Source organism: Bactrocera neohumeralis, chromosome 5 (assembly GCF_024586455.1).
Source record: "Bactrocera neohumeralis isolate Rockhampton chromosome 5, APGP_CSIRO_Bneo_wtdbg2-racon-allhic-juicebox.fasta_v2, whole genome shotgun sequence".
NCBI classification, from domain to species: domain Eukaryota; kingdom Metazoa; phylum Arthropoda; class Insecta; order Diptera; family Tephritidae; genus Bactrocera; species Bactrocera neohumeralis.
This window is the reverse complement of record NC_065922.1, coordinates 5,934,405-5,955,381: the sequence shown is the minus strand read 5'-3', so window position 1 is coordinate 5,955,381 and position 20,977 is coordinate 5,934,405. Positions and strand designations below refer to the sequence as shown.

Genomic DNA, 20,977 nt, shown 5'->3' with positions numbered 1-20,977 from the left:
TTTGCCAGTCTGTCCATCTGTATTGCACTTTGAATTGGACGTATGTTCTTTTGTTGCGCTGAGCTATGCACTTCGCTTAAATTTTATTTTACTGTCGAGTAGCAAAAATGTCAGGTGCATAGTTCAACCAATTTCGTCCGCGTTCCAGCGTGTAAATATCCATACTTTTCGGCACATTCGTTCATGCGGTCGGGAGATGGATTACTTTTGTATGGAACATGCATCGGCAATTATCCTGATCACTGCGGCATTGTGAAGTGATCACGTATTCGTTAATGTTTATTTCTTAGATTTCTTAAATAAATTTCCCTTATGCTAAGGTTAAGCAATGCTTTCAAGCTTTCAGGAAGATTTTTTAATTGAAATCATTACTTCAATTAGAATGGTACTTTTAACTTCGAAGAAGGAGTCTCTCTTAGAATTTTGAACTTCCTCCAATCAAATATATAGAAGGCCTGCTGAAGTAGATACTGTGTGCGGCATTTGGATGCCGTATAAAGCAAAGATCCTAGAAAACTTACAAACAATGATAACATCGAAAGTAAAACAATAGTGATTAAAAAATATAGTTTGGCCTTATAAGGAAAGGATTTCAGTTTTTCTTATAAAGGGTCGTCGCTACCTTCCTTTTTAGAAGCTTGAGTTCTATGAATATTTTTCTTTACAATATGGCTATCAAATTGGTATACAGGACTCACCATGAGCGCTAAAGCATTCGCACTATCTCAAGGCCAAAATCATGTTATTTCTGAATTTGAGTGCTTGTGTTTTAAAACTGCCGGTAAAATAAATTGAAGGAAAGTTGCCTCCTAATGAAGCCACGTCTTCCTCCTTTTGAATGAAAATCTCTAGTTTTAGGTACGTCTCAGAAATTATTTCTATCCAAATTATTGCTGTCAAATACTTGTACAGGGCATGAGATTCTAAGAAGTATATAACTGATAACAATATTAAATAAGAATGTCACCAAGCCTGTATATATGGGATACTGAGGCCATCCTATACATCCAGTATTTTGAAGAAGGAGCGGGTTTGTATAAACTTGTCTACAACTTGTTGCAATTATTGAAAAGTGTTACAAGAAAGAGCTTGCTTAAAGCTAACATGCATGGACGATGACTGTTTCAGCAGAATAAGTAGAAACCACTTTACACTCAACGGCAGGTTTGGTAGCACTCTTGCCAAACCTTGTAGGTTAGAGACGCAGAAAGAAGGAAAGCAACAAGAACAAGATAAGAATGAGAATTTCACAGTGTTGGGCAAAGATACATTGGGTAGTCGAAAAAGTCCTTCGGTATTTCTTATCGAACTTCAATTTATTTTGTTTATATTTATAATGAACTTTAAAGACCCAAAGAAATTATTCCAATAGTATAAAACTTTTCTGGTTTCTCGGCAAAAAACTGCGACAAGTAATTTTCACGGGCTTTTCTTGAAGCCAACTTTGCTCTGTTAAGGAAGTTCTACATTGACCGAAACAAATGGTAGTTCGATGATGCAAGGATAGAGCTATATGGTGGATGCATCAAAATTTCCCAGCCAAGCTCTCCCAGTTTTTGCCGAGTCATCAAAGTGTTTGTGGTCTAGCGTTGTCCTCATGGAAGACAAAGCCCTTTTTGTTGCCGTTTTTTTTTATTGCTTGCTACAATCCCATCAGTTGTTCAGTAAAATATACATAGAATCAACCGTTCGACCAGGCTGGAGCAATTCGGTCAATTAAATTTTTCACAGACAATTAATTTTTTCAACTTTATCAAATTTAATTTCCAACACTATATGGTATGAGACAATGTGATTGGTACCACTGGAGATATACGACTGCAACGACATCTATTAACCAAATACGAAAAGACTTTTTAGACTACCTTATGAATACAATTCAGCAAGTAACGATATGAAAGTGTACCGTGCAGGTAACAGAAAAGAGGCAGGCGAAGTAGTCCACTCAATGAAAGATCCACTAGACTAGAGTGGAATTTGCAACTAGTCTAAACCTTATAAGACCGCAAACTTATATTGAAACCCTGGCGCTCTTAGATAGCGAGAAACACACAAGCTGAGATAAACAGCACCTGTCATCCAGATAGCCCAACCCATTACTTGCCATTGCCGCCCCGGCGGTTATAACGTACAAAGTAGCTTCGTATTTTCTAGGCATTGTTCTCGTGCAGGAGCCATGCACTTAGTAAATATGTAATGGCATTCCATTTAAGTATGAAGGAAGAAAATTGTGGTAGTATCGCGTATTTTCCTAGAGAGAGCAACACAGTACTAACTCCAGAAACGGAAAGTCTATTAAAGCGCTGCCAAAAGGATGAACTTCCTCTGTGATATCCTGTGATCTAAATGCGTATAACATCACATGAGGCAGAATAAACAAACATATGCGCAGAATAGGAATTAGTTCTGACGAAACTTGTCGACGAAGTGATCTAAAATTCGAAACACCAGTGCACATATGATGTGGCTAAAAGAAGGCTGACACATCTAGGAGTCATGCAGCCGAAGCAAAGTCATTGATTACAACAATCAACCCTTCAATCATCCTAGTTCTTATAAGAGCTTCAAAATTGAGCAAAATAAATCAGAGGACACAATACACATATGGTCACGATGCATATTCTCCTCAATCTATCTATCTATCTATATGTATATACTATACTACAATTTTTATTCTCTTCTTTATACTATCCTATGACTATATTTCAACAATAGTCATCTATCAAGAACAATATCATTTATTCATTTAGAACCTGAAAAAAGGTATATAGATATGACTTACAAACTCCGAATATTTTGAAGTTTTCTTGAAAAAAAATGGTATCACAATACCAGTTATGTCAGCTTAGATTTGAAACAAAAATCACAATTTACGTCATATAAGTATAGACCTCAACTTCAGCTTCAGTTTAACCGCGCCATTTTACAACACAAAAATGTCCAGCAACGGCAAAAGCTAAATCAGACACATAACTACAGTTTTATTATGGTGAAACAAAATACATACATACATGCATACATAGCCGTTTGTATATTCAATCCGAACTATGTTCCAGATCAATATGCCCGTCATTGTATTCCGATTGTGGGTCAAGTGTTTCCGCTTCTATTGGCCAGTTGCGTTGCGTCCCAGTTGCCATGTCATTCTCGGACAATGTGTGCATTTGAGGTTTGTTGACTGAGTTTCTAGAGTTTACGCCACACACAGTTGAGCTACATGAACATGAGTGCTCGTAGATAAGGCTCCGGCTGCCATGCCCGCACTTTCAACAAATAAAAGTTAATATTAGTGTTTTAGTTGTGCGTTGTTGTTTGTATTTGTCATATTTTCTTTTTATCGCTATGTAGCCGCTCGGCGTCGTTTCCGAACGCATTTTCAAATTAATCGCAATAGACCAGTGCCTTCGGTAAACGCAATGGCCCGATTCCGTGGCCGCCCCGTTCACCAGACCTCACTGCGTGTGATTTTTTCTTGTGGGGTTATCTAAAAAGTAAAGTGTACGAAGAAAGACCTCATACTGTTGGTGAACTGAAGGCAAGAATCCGGCTAGAAATTGAGAGAATTCCTCAGCCTATGCTTCGTGATGTTATGAACAGCTTCGCAAATCGCCTGCGCGAATGCCGTGCACGGGAAGGCCGCCATCTTGCTGATGTTATTTTCAAACAGTGATTATTTTCAATGTTTCTTAAATGCTTTTTAATGTAGAAAAATATTTTATGAATATAATTTTGATATCTATGTCCGTGTTTTTTTTACACCTACTTCAAAAATGCGGGATTGACTGCCGCACCCTGTATTTGTCATATTTTCTCGTAACTTCGTTAATGGCCCTTAAAATTTCTTTATCGGCCCGTCCCATATTCCTTGGCTCCTTTCTCCCTGTCAGAGCGCTCTCCGACCACTCACAGTGTCGACGTTTGTTTGCAATTTCTTTATTGCTCGGGTGTGTGTTATTGACAAAAATTTGTGTTAGCGCACTCTGATGACCAGCAATTGTGGCATTATCGCATTGTAATGGCAACGGCATGCAGCACCTCCCAGAGCCAACCTCCCGCCCTCGCTCTCTCGTCCACCAACTCACACTTTGAATTTAATGGTGGCAGCAATGGTGATTATGCTCGGTTATATTGGCGGTTTAAGTGTTGGTGTGTCGATGGCATTGCCATGGTGGCGCTCACACACTCTATCGCACTCTAGTTGTTGTGTTTTTGTGCAACTAAGCAATTTCTATTGAACAAAGTTTGCCACAAATTTGAGGTTTGTCCGACAAAAGCAGGTCAATTACTTTGCTTCACTAATCTGGCGGCAACTATTTGGCGTCGGGGCATGTGCGGCCTCAGTTGCAAGTTTCTGCAACTAACCAATATTGGCAAAGCATTGGAAAAAATGACACACACTCATAGTAAATTCATAAAACTTTGTTTTTCTTCGCAAAGCAATTAGCTAAACTGCAACATTAGTTAATATAATTTTATTACAAGTAATATTTTTCATAGTTTAATACGAAAATCATGTTATTGGAAAAGTTTGCTCTTATGCAGTCATCACTATCGGATGAGAGGAAAATGAAAGTGTGTCCTTATTGCATATATGATGGCCTAATAAAGTGAAATAGATTATATTATCCTTTATAAATATAAGCGGTTTTGTTGGGAGCACCGAATGGTTTGAACGCAAAGATGAGAGGAGATGGCAAGATTTTAGAAGACATGAGGACATCGAAAAATCTACGCGCCCTCTAGGAATCCAGAGGTGAACTATGAACTACCTGAGCGGTCGACAATCAGCCGCACTGTTTTGAGGTAAAAGCTCTTAATTGAGGAGAATTAAACGAATTTTAAACGATAATGACGTCGGGCAATGGGAACGATGGCATGTGCACCTAACACTCTCGCTTTCGCACCTTCACCGACTTCCTCTCAGAGAATGGCGTACTTGGAGTCAAACCACAACCTATTGCAGACGAAGAGCTCGAATTGCCGCGAGAATCGAGAGTGACCCTTGCGCAGCTACGTTCTAGATACAGTAGAAGGTTAAACTCCTACTACAGCGTGCAACGAGTCCACGTAAGACACTAACCACTTTTTTGCATTCCCTGCTAACCCTGTATATCAGACACCCAGGAGAAAGCTTTACGGTCCGACCCCGTCGAAACAGCATTTTTCCTGGGCCTGAAGGGGGTTGACCTCGATGATAACTTATCTAATCCTTACCATGCTAAAGGGGACTAGGTAACCGTCAATGCAACATTATAGAGGTTTACCGCCAGTGAAAGCAAATGGCGCATCTAACGCTACTTCAACCTAAAGTGGTAGAATTCGTAGGTAGATACGTACCATATTATCATCTGCAATGGTTAAGAATGAATACCATCGTCGTAACCTATAAGTCAGATGCCTGAAATTGAAGTTCGTGATCTCGGCAGCATTTGCTTTCAAGAAGACGGCGCCACTCCCCACACATTTTCACTTTTAGGCCCTGCCGATGGGCCACCAAGATCTTGTTTTATCACATTGTTAGACCTAAATCAAAACATCACTCGTGTCACTTGCCAGTTACCAGTCGAAACGAACTCGAACGAGTCATCTTAAATTGGACTCAACGCATAATCCATTTGAGACGCAGCCGCGACAAACATTTGACAGTAATAACCTTCAAAAAATGAATATCAAAGAATGTTCTTTCGAACGACAATAAACATTCCTCATTAGATTTGAAGTTTCTGTGTATTTTCTAAAACACAATTTCTTATTCTTAGAGTCACAACCTTAAACTCGAGTTTTTGGCTTAAAACGAACAGACGATAAGCTTACAAGGTCTCCAGTCGATGAGATATATTGATGGGAGCACACGGAATCAATAAAGTCGAAGCTCTAGCTCATAGGCACATGTTAGTATAAGCCCTGATTCCACTAACCATATTGCTGTTTAGCACTTGCGAAGTTTAAACTCAGCTTAAATCCTGTTAGAGAGTCAATCATTTTGAACTAATCTAAGTTTCACGTCTGTAATGGATAGGTGAGTCGCAAAGCGCTCAAATCGCCAATGAGAGGGAAGTACATCCTTCGAAAGATTGTTTCTCTATTAAATGAGATGAGTTTCGCGCTGCCAAAACAATTTCGCATTTAATTTATTTCCAAATTTTAAAGCACTCAAGTTTTGTAGCGAACTTTGAAGCTTTAACTCTTTACTTGTCAGCGCTGAATGCCCCAGTTCCCTAATCTCGCTGACACAAAGCAAAAAGCGGAAGGAAAAAGTGAATGAATGCAGCCTGCTGGCAAACAATGTAAATCCCACTCAACGAACTTTTCACAACCAACACCAACGTCAACTGGTAGTGAGACAATTTCGGTTGCTATCGACCGATCCCAACAGCAGATAAAAGCGAACTTCCCGAAAAAGTTGCAAGTTCCGCGAAAAACTGTGTCAACATGCCAGCAGGCGGCAACATCAAAAGACCAAAACAGATAAGATGACAACAACCAATGGGTAAGGGGAAGCAACGAAGTGTATTTACTAGTACTCAGGTATATCTCTATGTGAGTGTATGTGTCGGATGCCCATGTTGCCAAAGGAATAAAGCATTGCAGGTGACGCTCAATCTCACTGAAGCGAGCCGGTATGTCGGGGCTGGAGTGAATGGAAAGTGGTCGGCGGCGGGTGTAACCGCAAATGGGAATGACACCACCAATAATAACAACAATGGCCAACAAGCTAGCGACAAAACAAGCAAGAAAAACACGAAATTGCAAATATGAGAGACAGCTATAAATGCAACAACAATGGCACTGGCAACAGAACGTGCTGCGTGCAACAATAGTTGGAGTATTTTTTGTGTGTTTCAGTGTGAAATGGTTTAAGCTGAGTGGCATGTTGCAGGTACACTCCCATGCACAGGTGGCGAAGGACTGCTGGCATGAGCGGGAAAGTGTTTTTGAATTCCGTGTATTCTTCTAGTTGCCCCAATTTCGGAAGTGAGCGCGTGTACACAAACTTTGCTGCGAAAACGCTGCGCTTTATTAGGATTTTCGGATATTGCTGACAGCAAAAGTAAGTGGTTTAGCGTAAGTGTTACAGCAACTGCTCTGCTTGTATTAAAAAATACAACAAAAACAACAACAATTTGGTAAGAACAATATTAGACAGCGGTTGGCTGACATGTAAGCTCCAGAGTAGTTTACGGCATAACTCAAGCGTGTGGCATGGAAAACTTTTCGGCGTCTTAAACACAGTTTTCAGATAAAAAATGGCGCGCAATTTTGTTTTGTTGCTAAAGTTGAAATACAAAAACCAAAAAAAAACACAAGCTGCAAGTCCTAAAAATGCAAAACGCAAGTGCGCAAAATAAATAAAAAAGTTTCGGTGGAAAGTTCGAAATGTAGGTCGACCGTGCAACAAAGCAGCGAAAAGCACTCGGTGAGTTAAAGCAACGGCCAAAAGCAGCAAATAAGAGTACTGCGTTAAAAAGTTGGTAAATCACGAAAGGGGAGCGAAAGACGATGTGTTACAAGTCAGGCGATTAATAGCAAATAGTGCTACTAAAATTTTATGTGGCAGGAGGAAAATTGAACCCAAGGGCAATTACTGAAAAAATAATGAGGTACCAAAAAAAATGCAATTATTTTGTGTTAGGGTGTTAGCGAAGCTATAATAGCCATCAAAAATACCAAATATTATTTTAACTTTGTTGAGTCAGTTTGTATGGTAGCTGTATAATATAGTGACTCGATCTGAACAATTTCCTCGGGGATTGCATCGTTGGCCTAGACAATAGTTCGTGCCAAATTTCGTGAAGATATCGCGTCGAATAGAAAAGCTTTCCATACAATCTTTTGATTCGGCTCGCTCAATTTGTATGGCATCCATATGCTATAGCGATCCGATTTGAACAATTTCTTCAGATTAAGTTATTGGTTTAGGTAAAAATCCTTGCCAAAATTCGTGAAGAATGAAAAATGAAAAAGCTCTCTCTTAAGTCCGATAGTTCAGTTTGTATGGTAGCTATATGCTATGGTGGTTTGATATTGGTTTCAACGAATGAGCAGCTTTTTGAAAAGAAAAGGGCGGGTGCAAAATTTCAAATTTTAGTGTAGTTCATATACATACATACTATAGATACAGACGGGTCACTGACGTTTCCTTTTGGGTGTTACAAACTTCGGGACAAACTTAATGAAGAAATTCGCTACATTTTGAAACTTTTGAATAAAAAAGGTAAGAATGCTACTTATGAAATTTGTGAAGTTTACGGAGACAATGCTGTATCAGTTCGAGTGTTGAGGGCACAATAGACCTAAGGTCGCGGTGCATTCCTCATCTATAAATCAGTTCGAGTAGCACAATAATAGTTCGCTCCCTTCCGTTCTGGATATTTCGATGTGAAAGATGCACCTCGCTCTGGTAGACCTATCGTTGAAACATTCAATGAAATTATGGAAAAGATTGACCAGGATCGTCATATAAGCAGCCATGACATCGCTAAGGTTTTGAACCAATTACAAAAGGCTGCCTACAAAAAGAAGTTCGATGTTTGGGTGCCACATGAATTGTATATGAAAAATTGCATGGACCGTATTAACATCTGCGATTCTTTGTTGAAGCGAAGTGAAATCGAACCATTTCTGAAGAAAATGGTAACAGGAAACGAAAAGTGGATCAAATACGACAATAATGTGCGTAAAAATCATGGTCCAAGTGTGGTGAAGCTCGTCAAATGGTCCTAACGCCAGGATTGACGCCTTTTAAGGTTATGCTGAGTGTGTGGTAGGATTGGAAAGGAATCATGCACTTCGAGCTGCTACAGTCTGATCGAACGATTGATTCTACATTTTACTGTCAAGAACTGATCAGATTAAAACAAGAAATCGAAAAAAATGGCCAGAACTGATCAACAGAAAGGGCTTCGTCTTCCATCAGGACAACGCTAGAGCACACACATCTTTGGAAAAATATCCCTAACGGAAAAATGGCAAAAAGTGGTCGACCAAAATGGTTCATATTTGGTTCGTTAAAGTTCAATATAAATATAAAAAAATAAGTATAAGTTTTATTAGAAATACGAAAAGACTTTTTAGACTACCCATTATATACGCATCGGTTTACGGAGAACATTTTATTTTTGTGCTAAAGCTCCCCATAGTGATAAAAAAATTACGAAAGCAAACTTTGTTTATCTTCAATTTTTTAGAAAGACTTCATATTAATATTAATAAAAGTATCTGATTTTTTTCTTAATTGTTTCCAGAACGATGGTAAAGTGCTTACTGATACCATTTAAGAGCTTTAAGCTCAAAATAAAACTCGTCTATCTCTTATTAAGCTCTCTTAAGTCTACTAGATGGCGATAATTTATATATATTTACAAGATTTAATACTGTAAATATATATTTGAAGTTGTAGGACATGCTGGAGAAATTATATATAATAGAAAATGGGCGCTGAACCGCTGCGAAGTCGATTTGGCTAAAGATTCACCAACTTTTGAGATAATTCCCTTACAACTACTGTCTTAAAAACAAAGTACGTAGGCTAAAATAGCGTTAGAATTTCAATGCTGCGCTTAAACTGGCTGTATCTTTCACTTGCAACAAAGTATCTTAACGCTGCAGTGCATTTTCAGCAACCAAACAACTGTGCAAAGTTGCAGAAACTTTACAACTACAGCAAGAAAAACTTCTACGCCAACGCGAAATAGTTAACTGTTCAACGTGACTTCGTAAATGTGGAAAGTGCTGGAAAGTTGCAAGGAAAAACCTGGTAAAAATATTAAGACAAAACTTGCTAAGTAAGGCTTAAGACGCAGCGCAAGTAAGCCATACAAAGAAAATATTTTTTTGGCAAAATTTAGTTTTTTTTTATTTCAACTTTTCTTACATAAAATTTATTTCAAAATTTTTCGTTAATCAATTAAGTAATTAAGCCCATTAACTGTGAAATTTTGAATACACAAACACATCTAAAACCCACACACATACACATGGCGCGCCCAATTTTCAAAGATTTGTCAAGGATAAAGTCTCGCGCGTCGCTCACTTTGCTCCTATTCGAAAGTGCACGGCGAAAAAATATATAAATGGCAGCACAAGGAAAAGGCGACACATATCACGGGTGAAAAATCTTTAAAATGGCAACAAGTTGCATGCAGTGCCTCAAACGCGGCCGCCTATTACCCCCACTCGCTCACTTACTCACTCGCACTTAATTTGTGTTTAGCACACGGAAGCTGTTATTTTTATCGCCACTGCCACCAAGACGCTGGAGCCACTGCAGCAGCCGCCGCTGCACACAATTAAAAGCCTCGGGAGAAAAAGATGCCACACCGATAACAACGTCTAAGTGCTGGCAGTAGCTGCGGCGGCGACGGCGACGGCAACGACAGTGGCTGGAGTAAAAAATGATGCAGTCAAAAAGGTGCTCGCAGCTAGCAAAGCGTCTAACAGGCGCAACAACAACATAGTGCTGGAAAACTTGCATCACACTGGCTGCTGTTGCAAGTGCGAAATGGAAGGGTGAATGCTTCAAGTGTTGTTGCAAGTTGAAGGAAGTGGCTGTATGCGAGAATTTTACTGTTGCTTCAAGTCAACGATTTAAATATATGTGGCAAGTATGCTTGTGCAGCACATTTATGCGTGTGTGTGTATGTGTGAACTTGGCGACGGACATGTCACATTCTGCCTTGCCACCATGCTGCCTAACTGGCTTGCTAAGTAACTGCCTGACTCTTTGGAAGCACTCGCTTGGCTGCCTGCCGGGCGGCAACTGGGTTGTTGCAGCATTGTGCGTACTGCCACATCGCACCGCCACACACGTGCCTCACCTTTCAACTGGCCACATGTGCGTATATTTTTCTTGCAACTCTCATGCTGCCACCCACAGCACTGTTGCTTGTTGCACATACGATGTTGCACGTAACTGCGTATCTGCATTTTATATGATTACGAAATGAATTATGTGAAGTACTGTTCAAGGATGCGAATAAATGTTGATAGCTGGTTTGCGTGCAACACCCGGCCGTTGGCAATAAGCAAGGGTGCATACGAAACGAGCACGTGGAAAGCAAGGCAATGCAAATATCTAAAGGATTTTATGCGTGGCTGATTTTTAATAAACTCAAATGTTGCTTGAATAGGGGAAGGTTTGTGTGTATGTGGCAAGTAGAATGTCACCAACAGACACGGCTAAGGCAGTGGCGACAATCAGCACAACAATAGGGGAAATGTCGCGTTGTGTGTGCAACAAACATGCAAATACGCATATGTGCGAACAATGTGGCATGCAACAAATCAACAAGCACTGCCATGGCGGCAATGTGCACATAAACGCGGTAAATAGCGGCGCTTTGATTTCGCATGCAGCACAAATGCACTTACGCCGCATCGACCGCCAGCCAACTGGCAACGCGCCACACATGCATGCGTCGGCTGCGCCAAAGGAAGTGCGTAGGCACACTCGGGTGTGGCCTTTTGCCTCCGCTGAAAAGAGTTTGCGAAGCGGCTGCGACGGCGACATTGAAAACAATGCAGGCAGGTAACAACAATGACATACAAGTGTATAACGAGCACTTAAGTTTAAGTGCAACAACAGCAACAAAAGTAAGAACACTGCAAACACAAACGGTGACAGGCACAATGCGAAGGACACAAAGCGAAATCGCGCACAAACAAATTATGCCAATTAAAAAATCTTGCTTTATTGCGCCAACAGCTGATTGAAGCCTGAAATGCGTCGCAAAAAACGCGTAGAATAAAAGAGGCGCAGCCTCATAAACTGCAATCGGTGTTTTTATTTGTTGTCCAAGTCTTCATTTTCTGCCATTGTCGTTTGACTGCTCTTCCTCTAGCGGCATATCTTTGGGTCACATTTTTTTTACGACTAAAATTTAGATAGATTTAAATACAAATAAGCGCTACAATTTTTTTTTTTTTAAACGGCTTGGGATATCAATGAAATTCTTTACTTCTATAAAAGTTCATCAATCGTCGCTGGTTTGTTGGCATAGACGATAGACTTGACGTAGCCCTACAGGTAATAGTCGCATCAAAGCTCACCACCGAAGCGGCCAATTGACTGGGCCATATCTTGTGCTAACGCGTTCATCAAACTTGGTTTTCATTAAATCGATTATGACATTCGCTGTTTTTGGCGCCGTTCTGTTGGAACCGCATATTGTCCAAGTACATATCATCCAATACGCCCCAAAAATATCTGGATATTATTGAGAGGTAGCGATGCCCATTTCGGAAGAAGTGCTGCCCAATGACTTCACGGCCCATTTGAACTGTAATTTTTTCGGGATGCAATGGTGACTCGCGTGGATTGCTGCCTGCCCAATTACGCACATTTTGCTTATTGACGAAGCCATTCAGCCAGAAATGAGCCTCATCGCTGAAGAAAAAAACCTCATTATTTTCAAATTGTTGCTCAGCTCAATTCACGAACATGCGGCAATTCTTGCGTTAATTTGATCTTTTAATGATGTAGGTCCTGCAAATCACTAAATTCAACTCGAGTTTTTTTTTTAACGATTTCATTTAAAATTCGCATACAACGACGGAAGCCAATAAATAAAAGTCTATTGATAAAGATTTTAGCTAACGTTCCGCTTGCCTTCAAGGAGAACGACGTGTGAGGCTAAAAGAGGTACGACTCGTTATAAGAAGAGCCTATTGTGAAGTCTATATTTATACCGCTATTAATTTAAACAATGTAGATAAACCAATAAAAATTATACTAATATTTTTACTTTCTCATGTGATCTTATCTCAATTCCATTTGAGGTATTATGTCCATATTTATCCAATCTACCAAAATAATAGTAATGCCCACAATTTTGTTTAGGATTGGTATAGAGTAAAATCTTGGAACTACTGAAAAACTTTCTCTTAGCAAAGTTCATCTTGTTGCAATCGATAAGGTTTTTACTGAACACTGTCCAAAGTGCATTTATGCGATTGAGTTAAAAAACTTTTCGGACACTAGTTGCGAAAGTTGTATGGAGAAGGGTACGGTGGAAACATCAAGGCATTTTTTCATCCACTCTCCAGCCTTGCCAAGACTGAGGTTGAAACAGCTCGGCAGTGAATAAGAAGACATAGCCGAAACTAACATTGGTCGCCTCAACAAATTTTTGATAGGCTTAAAGCGTTTTGCGATTTGTAAGGGTCTTATGATATATTACATAAATATATGTGGGAGTTTAAAGTATGATAACCGGCCGGCGTTCGAAGCTGTCCAAGTGAAATTCCTATTAAGAACAACCTCTTAATCTAACATCCAACCTTAATCTAACCTAAAAACTTGGAGGGATTATTATATATTTGTAGCTCGTGGCTCAGCAAGGAATGGAAAATCTTTGTTGCTCTATGGAAAATATTGTCAACAAATCTTTGTCGTGTGGAGTCGGTTGCATATTTTGTAAATCGCTTCATTTTTCCCTTAAAAATAAACAAAAGACCAATTAGGTGATTTTTGCAAAAGAAAATTGTCAGCAAACATTATTTTACATAGGTCCAAGAGGTTGGTCTGTAAGCACTTCTTGCTGACGTTATTTTCAAAAGGTTATTGAATTAATTTTACTATTTTCTGAGGGATTCTCACTAATATTCAATAATTTAGTTTAGAACTCCAATATGTGTTAAAGCTGTCGCTTGCCATCACCACTGAATATCTGCCATCATCAAAATCATTTTGCGGCAGCAGTGTAATGGATCCAGCGACGGTCTCCAAAAAAAAGCACTGTTTTTTAATGAGTTCATTAATTTTGCGCCAACAAGAAACCCTCTCAAGCAATTATGATAAAATGTCCGAAAGCATGTTGCTACATGTTGCAACAATGCAGTATGATTTGTCATTCGCACTTTTTTGGAACATCAATTTTTTACACAGCGACTGCTGTTTGCTCCGCTTGCAATTTTCGCAATATTGCTTGAAATATTTTATATCATTTTATCTTGCGAATTTTTGGCGCATTTTGCTGTATCTGTCAAGCGTGCGTTGCTACGAGTGCACAGTTGATATGTGGCAACACAAAAAAACAGCGTGTTGCAAGCATGCATTTCGTGCGGCCGGCATGATATTCTTGCCAGTTTTGAAAGACGGTAAATTATAAATTTGTACACAAACAAACTCACGCAATGACGATAGATGGTCTCGGTTGTTGGCTCCTCTGTCATTGGCGATTTCGTTGTGCTCTCGTATGCGTAGCACGTCGCAAATGTCATTATTAATAATGAATTTTTGGCTGCTGCGGTCGCGGGGTATGCGGCATCATTGATATCGTGTGATCATTATAATTTTTTGCCCGTCGCTTTTTGGTGGCATCAGTAAATATTCGCGAACACCTTTTTTCTGCGTAATTTCGGTTTGATTGATTTATTGAAATCGCATGCGGAAAGACGGACATACGCTGAGCAACTGCAATTAATATGGCAACGGCTGGTATTACGCAGCAACAAAAACAACAATGAATTACTTCTGTTCAGCCAGCTACCTTTCGTTTGTTGTGTGTATGTGTGGTGGTGTTGTGGTGTTTTGGCGTGTGAAAAGCTCTTGCCTCCTTTGTTAGCTTTTCTGCATTTTCACTTCTACTTCCGAGTGAATACCGCCAAATCCCCAATGCGCCGAATGTAAAAGGAAAACCACAACAAGTGCTTTTCAATTAAACTTTAATTAATTTTAATGATATCATTTTTCATACACATCTCTTTCCGAATGATGTGGTGAGGCCCTTTGTTTACTTTTTAAAGGGATGCGCACAAATACTATCGTACATATAATATTATATATGAGCTAAAGACGATAACCCAGCGGTTCTTTGCGAAGTGGAATGATTGTGGGTACCAAGAAGAACCGTGATGACACTATCAGCTCCTAAACTTGTTCAAAATCTTTTTTCGAAAGTTACCAAATTTATGCTTAAAGTTAAACAGAGTCGAACGATTGGTATTTAAGAATGGTAGGATAGCTATGATCCGTTGGTAGACGGTTGACTACCTGATATCTCTATGTACTGCTGTGAGCAAAAAATAGCAAGTCTTTCAACTGACTTAAAATGATTTCCCGATGCGGTCGTTTGAGTTTTCTGAATAGCCAGAAGTCACGCGGAGCTAAATCAAGCGTATATAGTGGTTGCGGCACGATATTGGTTGAAAGTTTGGCGAAAAACTCACGAAGAATCAATGCAGTATGCGGTGGTGCATTAACGGGATGCAGAAACCAAGAGTTCTCGGCCAAGATTCCGGCCTCTTTTTACCAATAGCTTTGCTATTCAAATAATTATTCCTTGCAGAAATTCGAAGTGTCAATATAACCTTTATTTTTGACCTGATTTTACATGTATTTTTCGGCTTCGACAAACCTTTGCCACGATATTCGGAGGATTGATCGTCTGTTTTCGGGTCGTAAGCATTAACGCAAGGCTCATCGACAGTAATAATATGTTTTATGACTCCTAGGAAAGCATTGTTTCACAAATGTTATCCAGAACCTTTTCTAATGTAGATAATTGACAGTCTCTGTTAGCTCTCTGTTAGCATTCGACATTCAGCAACTACGCATTCTAACAAAAATGGTCTCGAAAGCGGGCATATGGATCAAAATAAGGCTCTGGTTCTTCAAAAGAATTATCCAGAAGCTTAAACTAACGTTTCAAGATCTGTTAGTGAGACCTATAACGTTGGATTCACGTTTCAAATAATTGGCTATGGAAGCACAAAACAAGACCTCCCCGGTATTGGTTCTGGAACTTTAATAACGGTTCTAAAATTCTTAAAATAACTGTTAATTGCAGTTGTGTGTTTAATATTTTCTCCTTACAGTATTTATATCTACGTATAATATGTGAAAAATTCTGAAGTACTTTGCGCGCTATATAATTCAACAAATCAATATACCGCTGGGTAACGAATCTATGCACCCGGTGTGCTATTTGTGGAGCTTGTTTGCTTATATATAGTATATTTTAAATGAAATACTAACATTTCCGCTTCCGACGTTAAGTTTTAATTATAGTTGAAAAATACGGGCAACACTTGCACACACCCACACATATAAATAAATGTGTGTATATTGTATGTATGGGAAGCACTCGCACCTACTGACTGATCACGCGTATTAAATGCGATTTATGCTGAAGCTTTTGAGCGCGTCACTCATTAAGATTTTTGCTGTTAAATATTTTGTGTTGCATGCCACATCGTGTTTTCACAAGTTGAAAAGGAAAATGCGCTGAATGGAAGCATTACACGAAAGTAGATAAGTACATATAAGGTACATGCACACAAGCAGCCACACACACACAAGATAAACAATTCGTGTGTGTGGATGTGCATATGTGTGTGTGGGGAAAACTATTATAATATGGCAGCAGGCAACAGGCGAAGCGCGTCACTGCCGTGAGCGAGTCAATGAACGATTGAATGAATAAATAAACGAATGCGTGAATGTATGAATAAGTCGTGAAGCGCCTGAATGTGCCACAAAGGTGAGTGAAAGCCTTTCAAAGCTTGCAACACCTTCATCACTTGCCATTACGCGCACGTAACTCCTACAGATAAACGAGCTACTACAACTACTGGTTGCTGCAGTGAAGGAAGATGAAAGGAAGCGACTTTGAATGCTTACTTCAGCGGATTTTCAGTTAAATATGGAGCGCGCTTCAAAGCAGTGAAATTAAGTGAAAATTTCCACTAAAAGTTTGAATTATTATATATTGGTTTCTAAAGCTGTGGATGGGCATAAAAGTTATGAGCCTTTGTTTTGTCAGAAAAAGTGAATGGAAGGAAACTAAAATGAATATAACATTAATTTTTTAATAATATATGTACTAAAATATACAAATAATCGAAATTATAAATGTTCGTAGCGATTGGCAGATTTTTGGGAACAAGGTGCTGTCCAATCAACAATTCTAAGCCTGATCCAATTAATACTGAATTATTATAATTAAAAAGATTTAATATATATTGTAATTTTCTACACAAAGTATGAGGTACGAAAAAGCCAGCGCTAAACAGACAATACAACATTAAATTAATGGAATACAAAGAGCAGCAAGTGCGGGTGTTACTGGTGCAATCAGGTTATGTCCGACGCGCTCAATGTGGTCCTGCATCAACTACCCGTGGACATCTTTATAAACAGCAGCATTTGCTACTAAAGAATAAAAGAATTGGGTATGATGCATAGTACCAACTAAACAAGCTCACCATTAATAAATAGAACATTCAGAGTGGTCAATAGACTTCCATAAGATACCATCTTCCAGAATAGAGAATCACATATCATCTCAGTCTATACCGACGGAAAAATCGGAGAAAACGGGGGTAACCTTACTAGGCATATATCTATCTCTCTATACGTCTACCGTTTTATAGCATCTTCCAGGAAAGTTCGACATACTAATGAAAAATCACGAGAATATACATAACGCATATATGTATATTTAAACAGATATTGTTTCGCCCATGACAAATGTCCAGTATAGTTAACTGCAAGAAAGCACTTTGAATTATGACAAGTTCAACTGTATTATATGATCAAAAAGCAGATTAATGGCAGGAGCTTTCCTTAATACCAAGCCCGTAAGGATCGATCAAAGGAGAGATTAATAGACAATTTCAACAAGTTGCAAATAACAGATGGAAGAATATTACAAAAAGCAATATAACTAAACTTATGGACAACATATGACAAGCAAAGAACCAACGACTTTTTTTAACTATCCAGAGTAACTCTACCACAACAGGGCAGTGGCCATTTGGGGAAATCCGTCAAAAATGGGGCCCTACAACAGTGTGCTGAATATTTCTAAAATCGGTTCAGTAGCTTAGGAATCCCAAAACACGGATCATTTGAATGGATTTTACAAGTTGGGTAATTATCTGATGAGAGAGAAGGTTGAAATGTTAGCAGATACAGAAGGTTCTGCGAATAGTGTATCAAAATGGTAGCACTTGAGCCCGATAGACAACAGGACTGCAGACCTACTTACCTTCACGTAATCTGTAAACGAACAAACAAACCGTTTCGTTAGAACTATCAGAGTAGTAAATCGTTAGCATAGGCTTCCATAAATCACATATCAACCCCCAAAAAATCGAAAACACATAACCTTACCTTTCGTTTACAAGAGAACAGAAAAAAACGACACAAAATGGTTGCTCAACTTACAAATGGCTGCTAAACAGTTCAGAGTTAGTTTGAGTTATGGAAGTTCCAACTGTATATCAATATATGTTAATGGAATGCGCTTAAAGAATTGCCAATTAATAGAACGCAGTTAATAAAAATGAATTTCTTATTTCGATTTTTTTGGAATCCTCTCTTCAAGTTGCTTTAAACTAATAGATTTTTTATTGCATTTATATTTAGCCACACGGAAAACTTCACACGTACTTTTTATATATAAAGATATTATATCTTAAGATAAAATTTTAATTTTGTTTCAAGTTGGGTATATCTAATAGCAGAAATAATTGAAATTTTACATACAAGTCACTACTCAAGTTTAATTGACCCTACTATCGCATCTGCCATCAAACGTTACAACGCAAAAAAAAAGTGATAGCGACATCAAACGCAAAACTGGAAAATCACAGCCAACAATTGTTCGTGATCAAACACCTTAATGTGAATAAAGTTTTTGTTTATCGCACCATCACTCGTTACAATGATACTGGTAACATCGAAAAATGCAACGTCACGTGAGATGGTTCGGAAAGTAAAGAAGCGACTTGAGCGAAATCCACGACGAAGTGCCAATCAAATGGCTAAAGAACTGAAAATATCCGACCGCAGCATCCGACGCATATTGAAAAATGAGCTCAAGGTCAAGCCTTACAAGTTCCAAAAGGCCCATGATCTCACACCGAAGCAGCAGCAAGTAAGACTTGAGAGAGCGAAGCAGTTGCTTCGCTTGGCCGAAAGTGGTCAAATTCCGAACATTGTGTTTTCTGACGAAAAAATTTTTCCAATTGAGCAATTCGTAAACTCTCAAAACGATAGGGTTTACTTGACCGACCGTTCATACGAGAATCTAAGTCATCGGTTGGCCGCCAGGAAGCAGCACCCGCCACAAATAATAGTTTGGGCTGCTGTGTCCGCAGATGGGCGCTCTCCAATTTTTTCATCGAGCCTGGCGACAAAGTAAATGCGACATATTATCGGGAAAGTGTTCTGGAGGCTGTTTTGAAGCCGTGGGCAAACAAACACTTTGATCGGAAACCATGAACGTTTCAGCAAGACTCAGCACCGTCTCACAAAGCGCGAGTGAACCAAGAATGGCTGAAAACAACGTTCCGAACTTCATTACGACCACACAATGGCTCTCGAATTCACCAGATGCGAATCCAATGGATTATTCTCTCTAGGCCATTTTGGAGAGCAAGGTTCGAAGTAAAAAATACACCAGTCTCGAGATGCTGAAGAAAGCCATTGTCCGTGAGTGGGCCAAAATACCCGCAAGTCACATTCGGGCAGCTTGCGATTCGTTTTTTGATCGTCTCAAGGCCATAGTTAAGGCAAAAGGTGGTCATATCCAGCAAAAGTGAATTGGTCCTGAATTTACGATTATTTTCACACATTTTGTACTTTAAAATAAAAAAAAAAATTTTCCAAACCGAATTTATGGCTTTTTTAATTGGACCCTGTATATGGTTTGGTGTTATTTCGTAATCAATAAAAAATTCGATTTCGAATTTTTTGGCAATACCTCGTTATGATTTTAGGTGATAAATAAAAAATTTGAGATATAATAGTAATAGGTTATTATATTTTATTGAGGTCTCCAGATATTCTTTCATATTAAATTTTACTAAATAACTTTATTTTTACTTTCAGTCTTCAGACAAGCGAGCAACGACCTGATGAACCCAATACACTTAACTTATGAACGCGAAGTCCACAGAGAAAAAAACATAAAATTCTGCACTGTGATCGCTCTCTTATAACAAAATACTGACCGATGTGAGCTGATCTGTATAAATTAGTTTTCAGAACCAAGATATTACATTGTGACAAGCAAGTACTTGGAGATTGTAATTTAAATTTTCCGGTTAAATGATATTTCAAAAAAGTGTATTTTGCTAAGTTGGTAGGACTGTTCTTAATTACTATACCAAATATGAGCGCGATCTGTCAACCGGTTTGTTTAAAGTAATTGCTTAAGTCGGTACACCTAAGTACTGCGTTGCAATTTTTAAAATGGATACCAATATCGAAGAAAGAATTTGTCTAAAATTTTGTATTTCTAACTAAATTTCGTGTGCGGTATCGTTAGGAATGTTGGAAAACGCTTACGATGATTCAGTTTTATAAATAAAAAGCCTACGAGTGTCAGAAAACGTGATATGGGCTTTATGTGTTTGGCATGCACAAAATTCAACAATCATCGGCATGGAGGAAAAAATCGAACCGAAACCAAAAAAACAAGTAAGGAAGGGCTAAGTTCGGGTGTCACCGAACATTTTATACTCTCGCATGATAAAGTGATAATCGAGATACCGTTATTAGCAACTTTATTGCGAGAATATAAAAATGATGCCCTCTGAATTACATGAAAACATCTGAGAGATTTACTGATATTTTCGGTGAAAAATTAGGTTAGGTTAGGTTAGGCACTGAATTCTTCTTGTTCGATATAAGGGATCTTGAAAAGTTATAGTCCGATCACAACAATTTTTCCACAAGGGATACCTCAGCTCAAATACCGTATTTGTGTAAAGTTTTATTCCGCTATCATCATTGGTTCCTAATGTACTATATATTATACAGAGAAGGCATCAGATGGAATTCAAAATAGCGTTATATTGGAATAAGGCGTGGTTGTGAACCGATTTCACCCATATTTCGTACATGTTATCAGGGTGTTAAGAAAATATTATATACCGAATTTCATTGAAATCGGTCTAGTAGTTCCTGAGATATAGTTTTTGGTCCATAAGTGGGCGATGCCACGCCCATTTTCAATTTTTGAAAAAA

General features: G+C 38.8%; 1 protein-coding gene across 1 annotated transcript in view; it reads left to right on the top strand.

Moving 5' to 3' along the window:
* LOC126758650 (uncharacterized) overlaps window positions 1-20,297 on the top strand; it is an 81,301-nt gene extending 61,004 nt beyond the window's left edge. Inside the window, exon 2 of the mRNA XM_050473004.1 lies at window positions 19,838-20,297. Within this exon, the coding sequence (XP_050328961.1) occupies window positions 19,838-19,947 (110 nt within the window). The 3' untranslated portion in view covers window positions 19,948-20,297. The remainder of the gene's footprint in view (window positions 1-19,837) is intronic.
* Window positions 20,298-20,977: the final 680 nt, after the last annotated feature.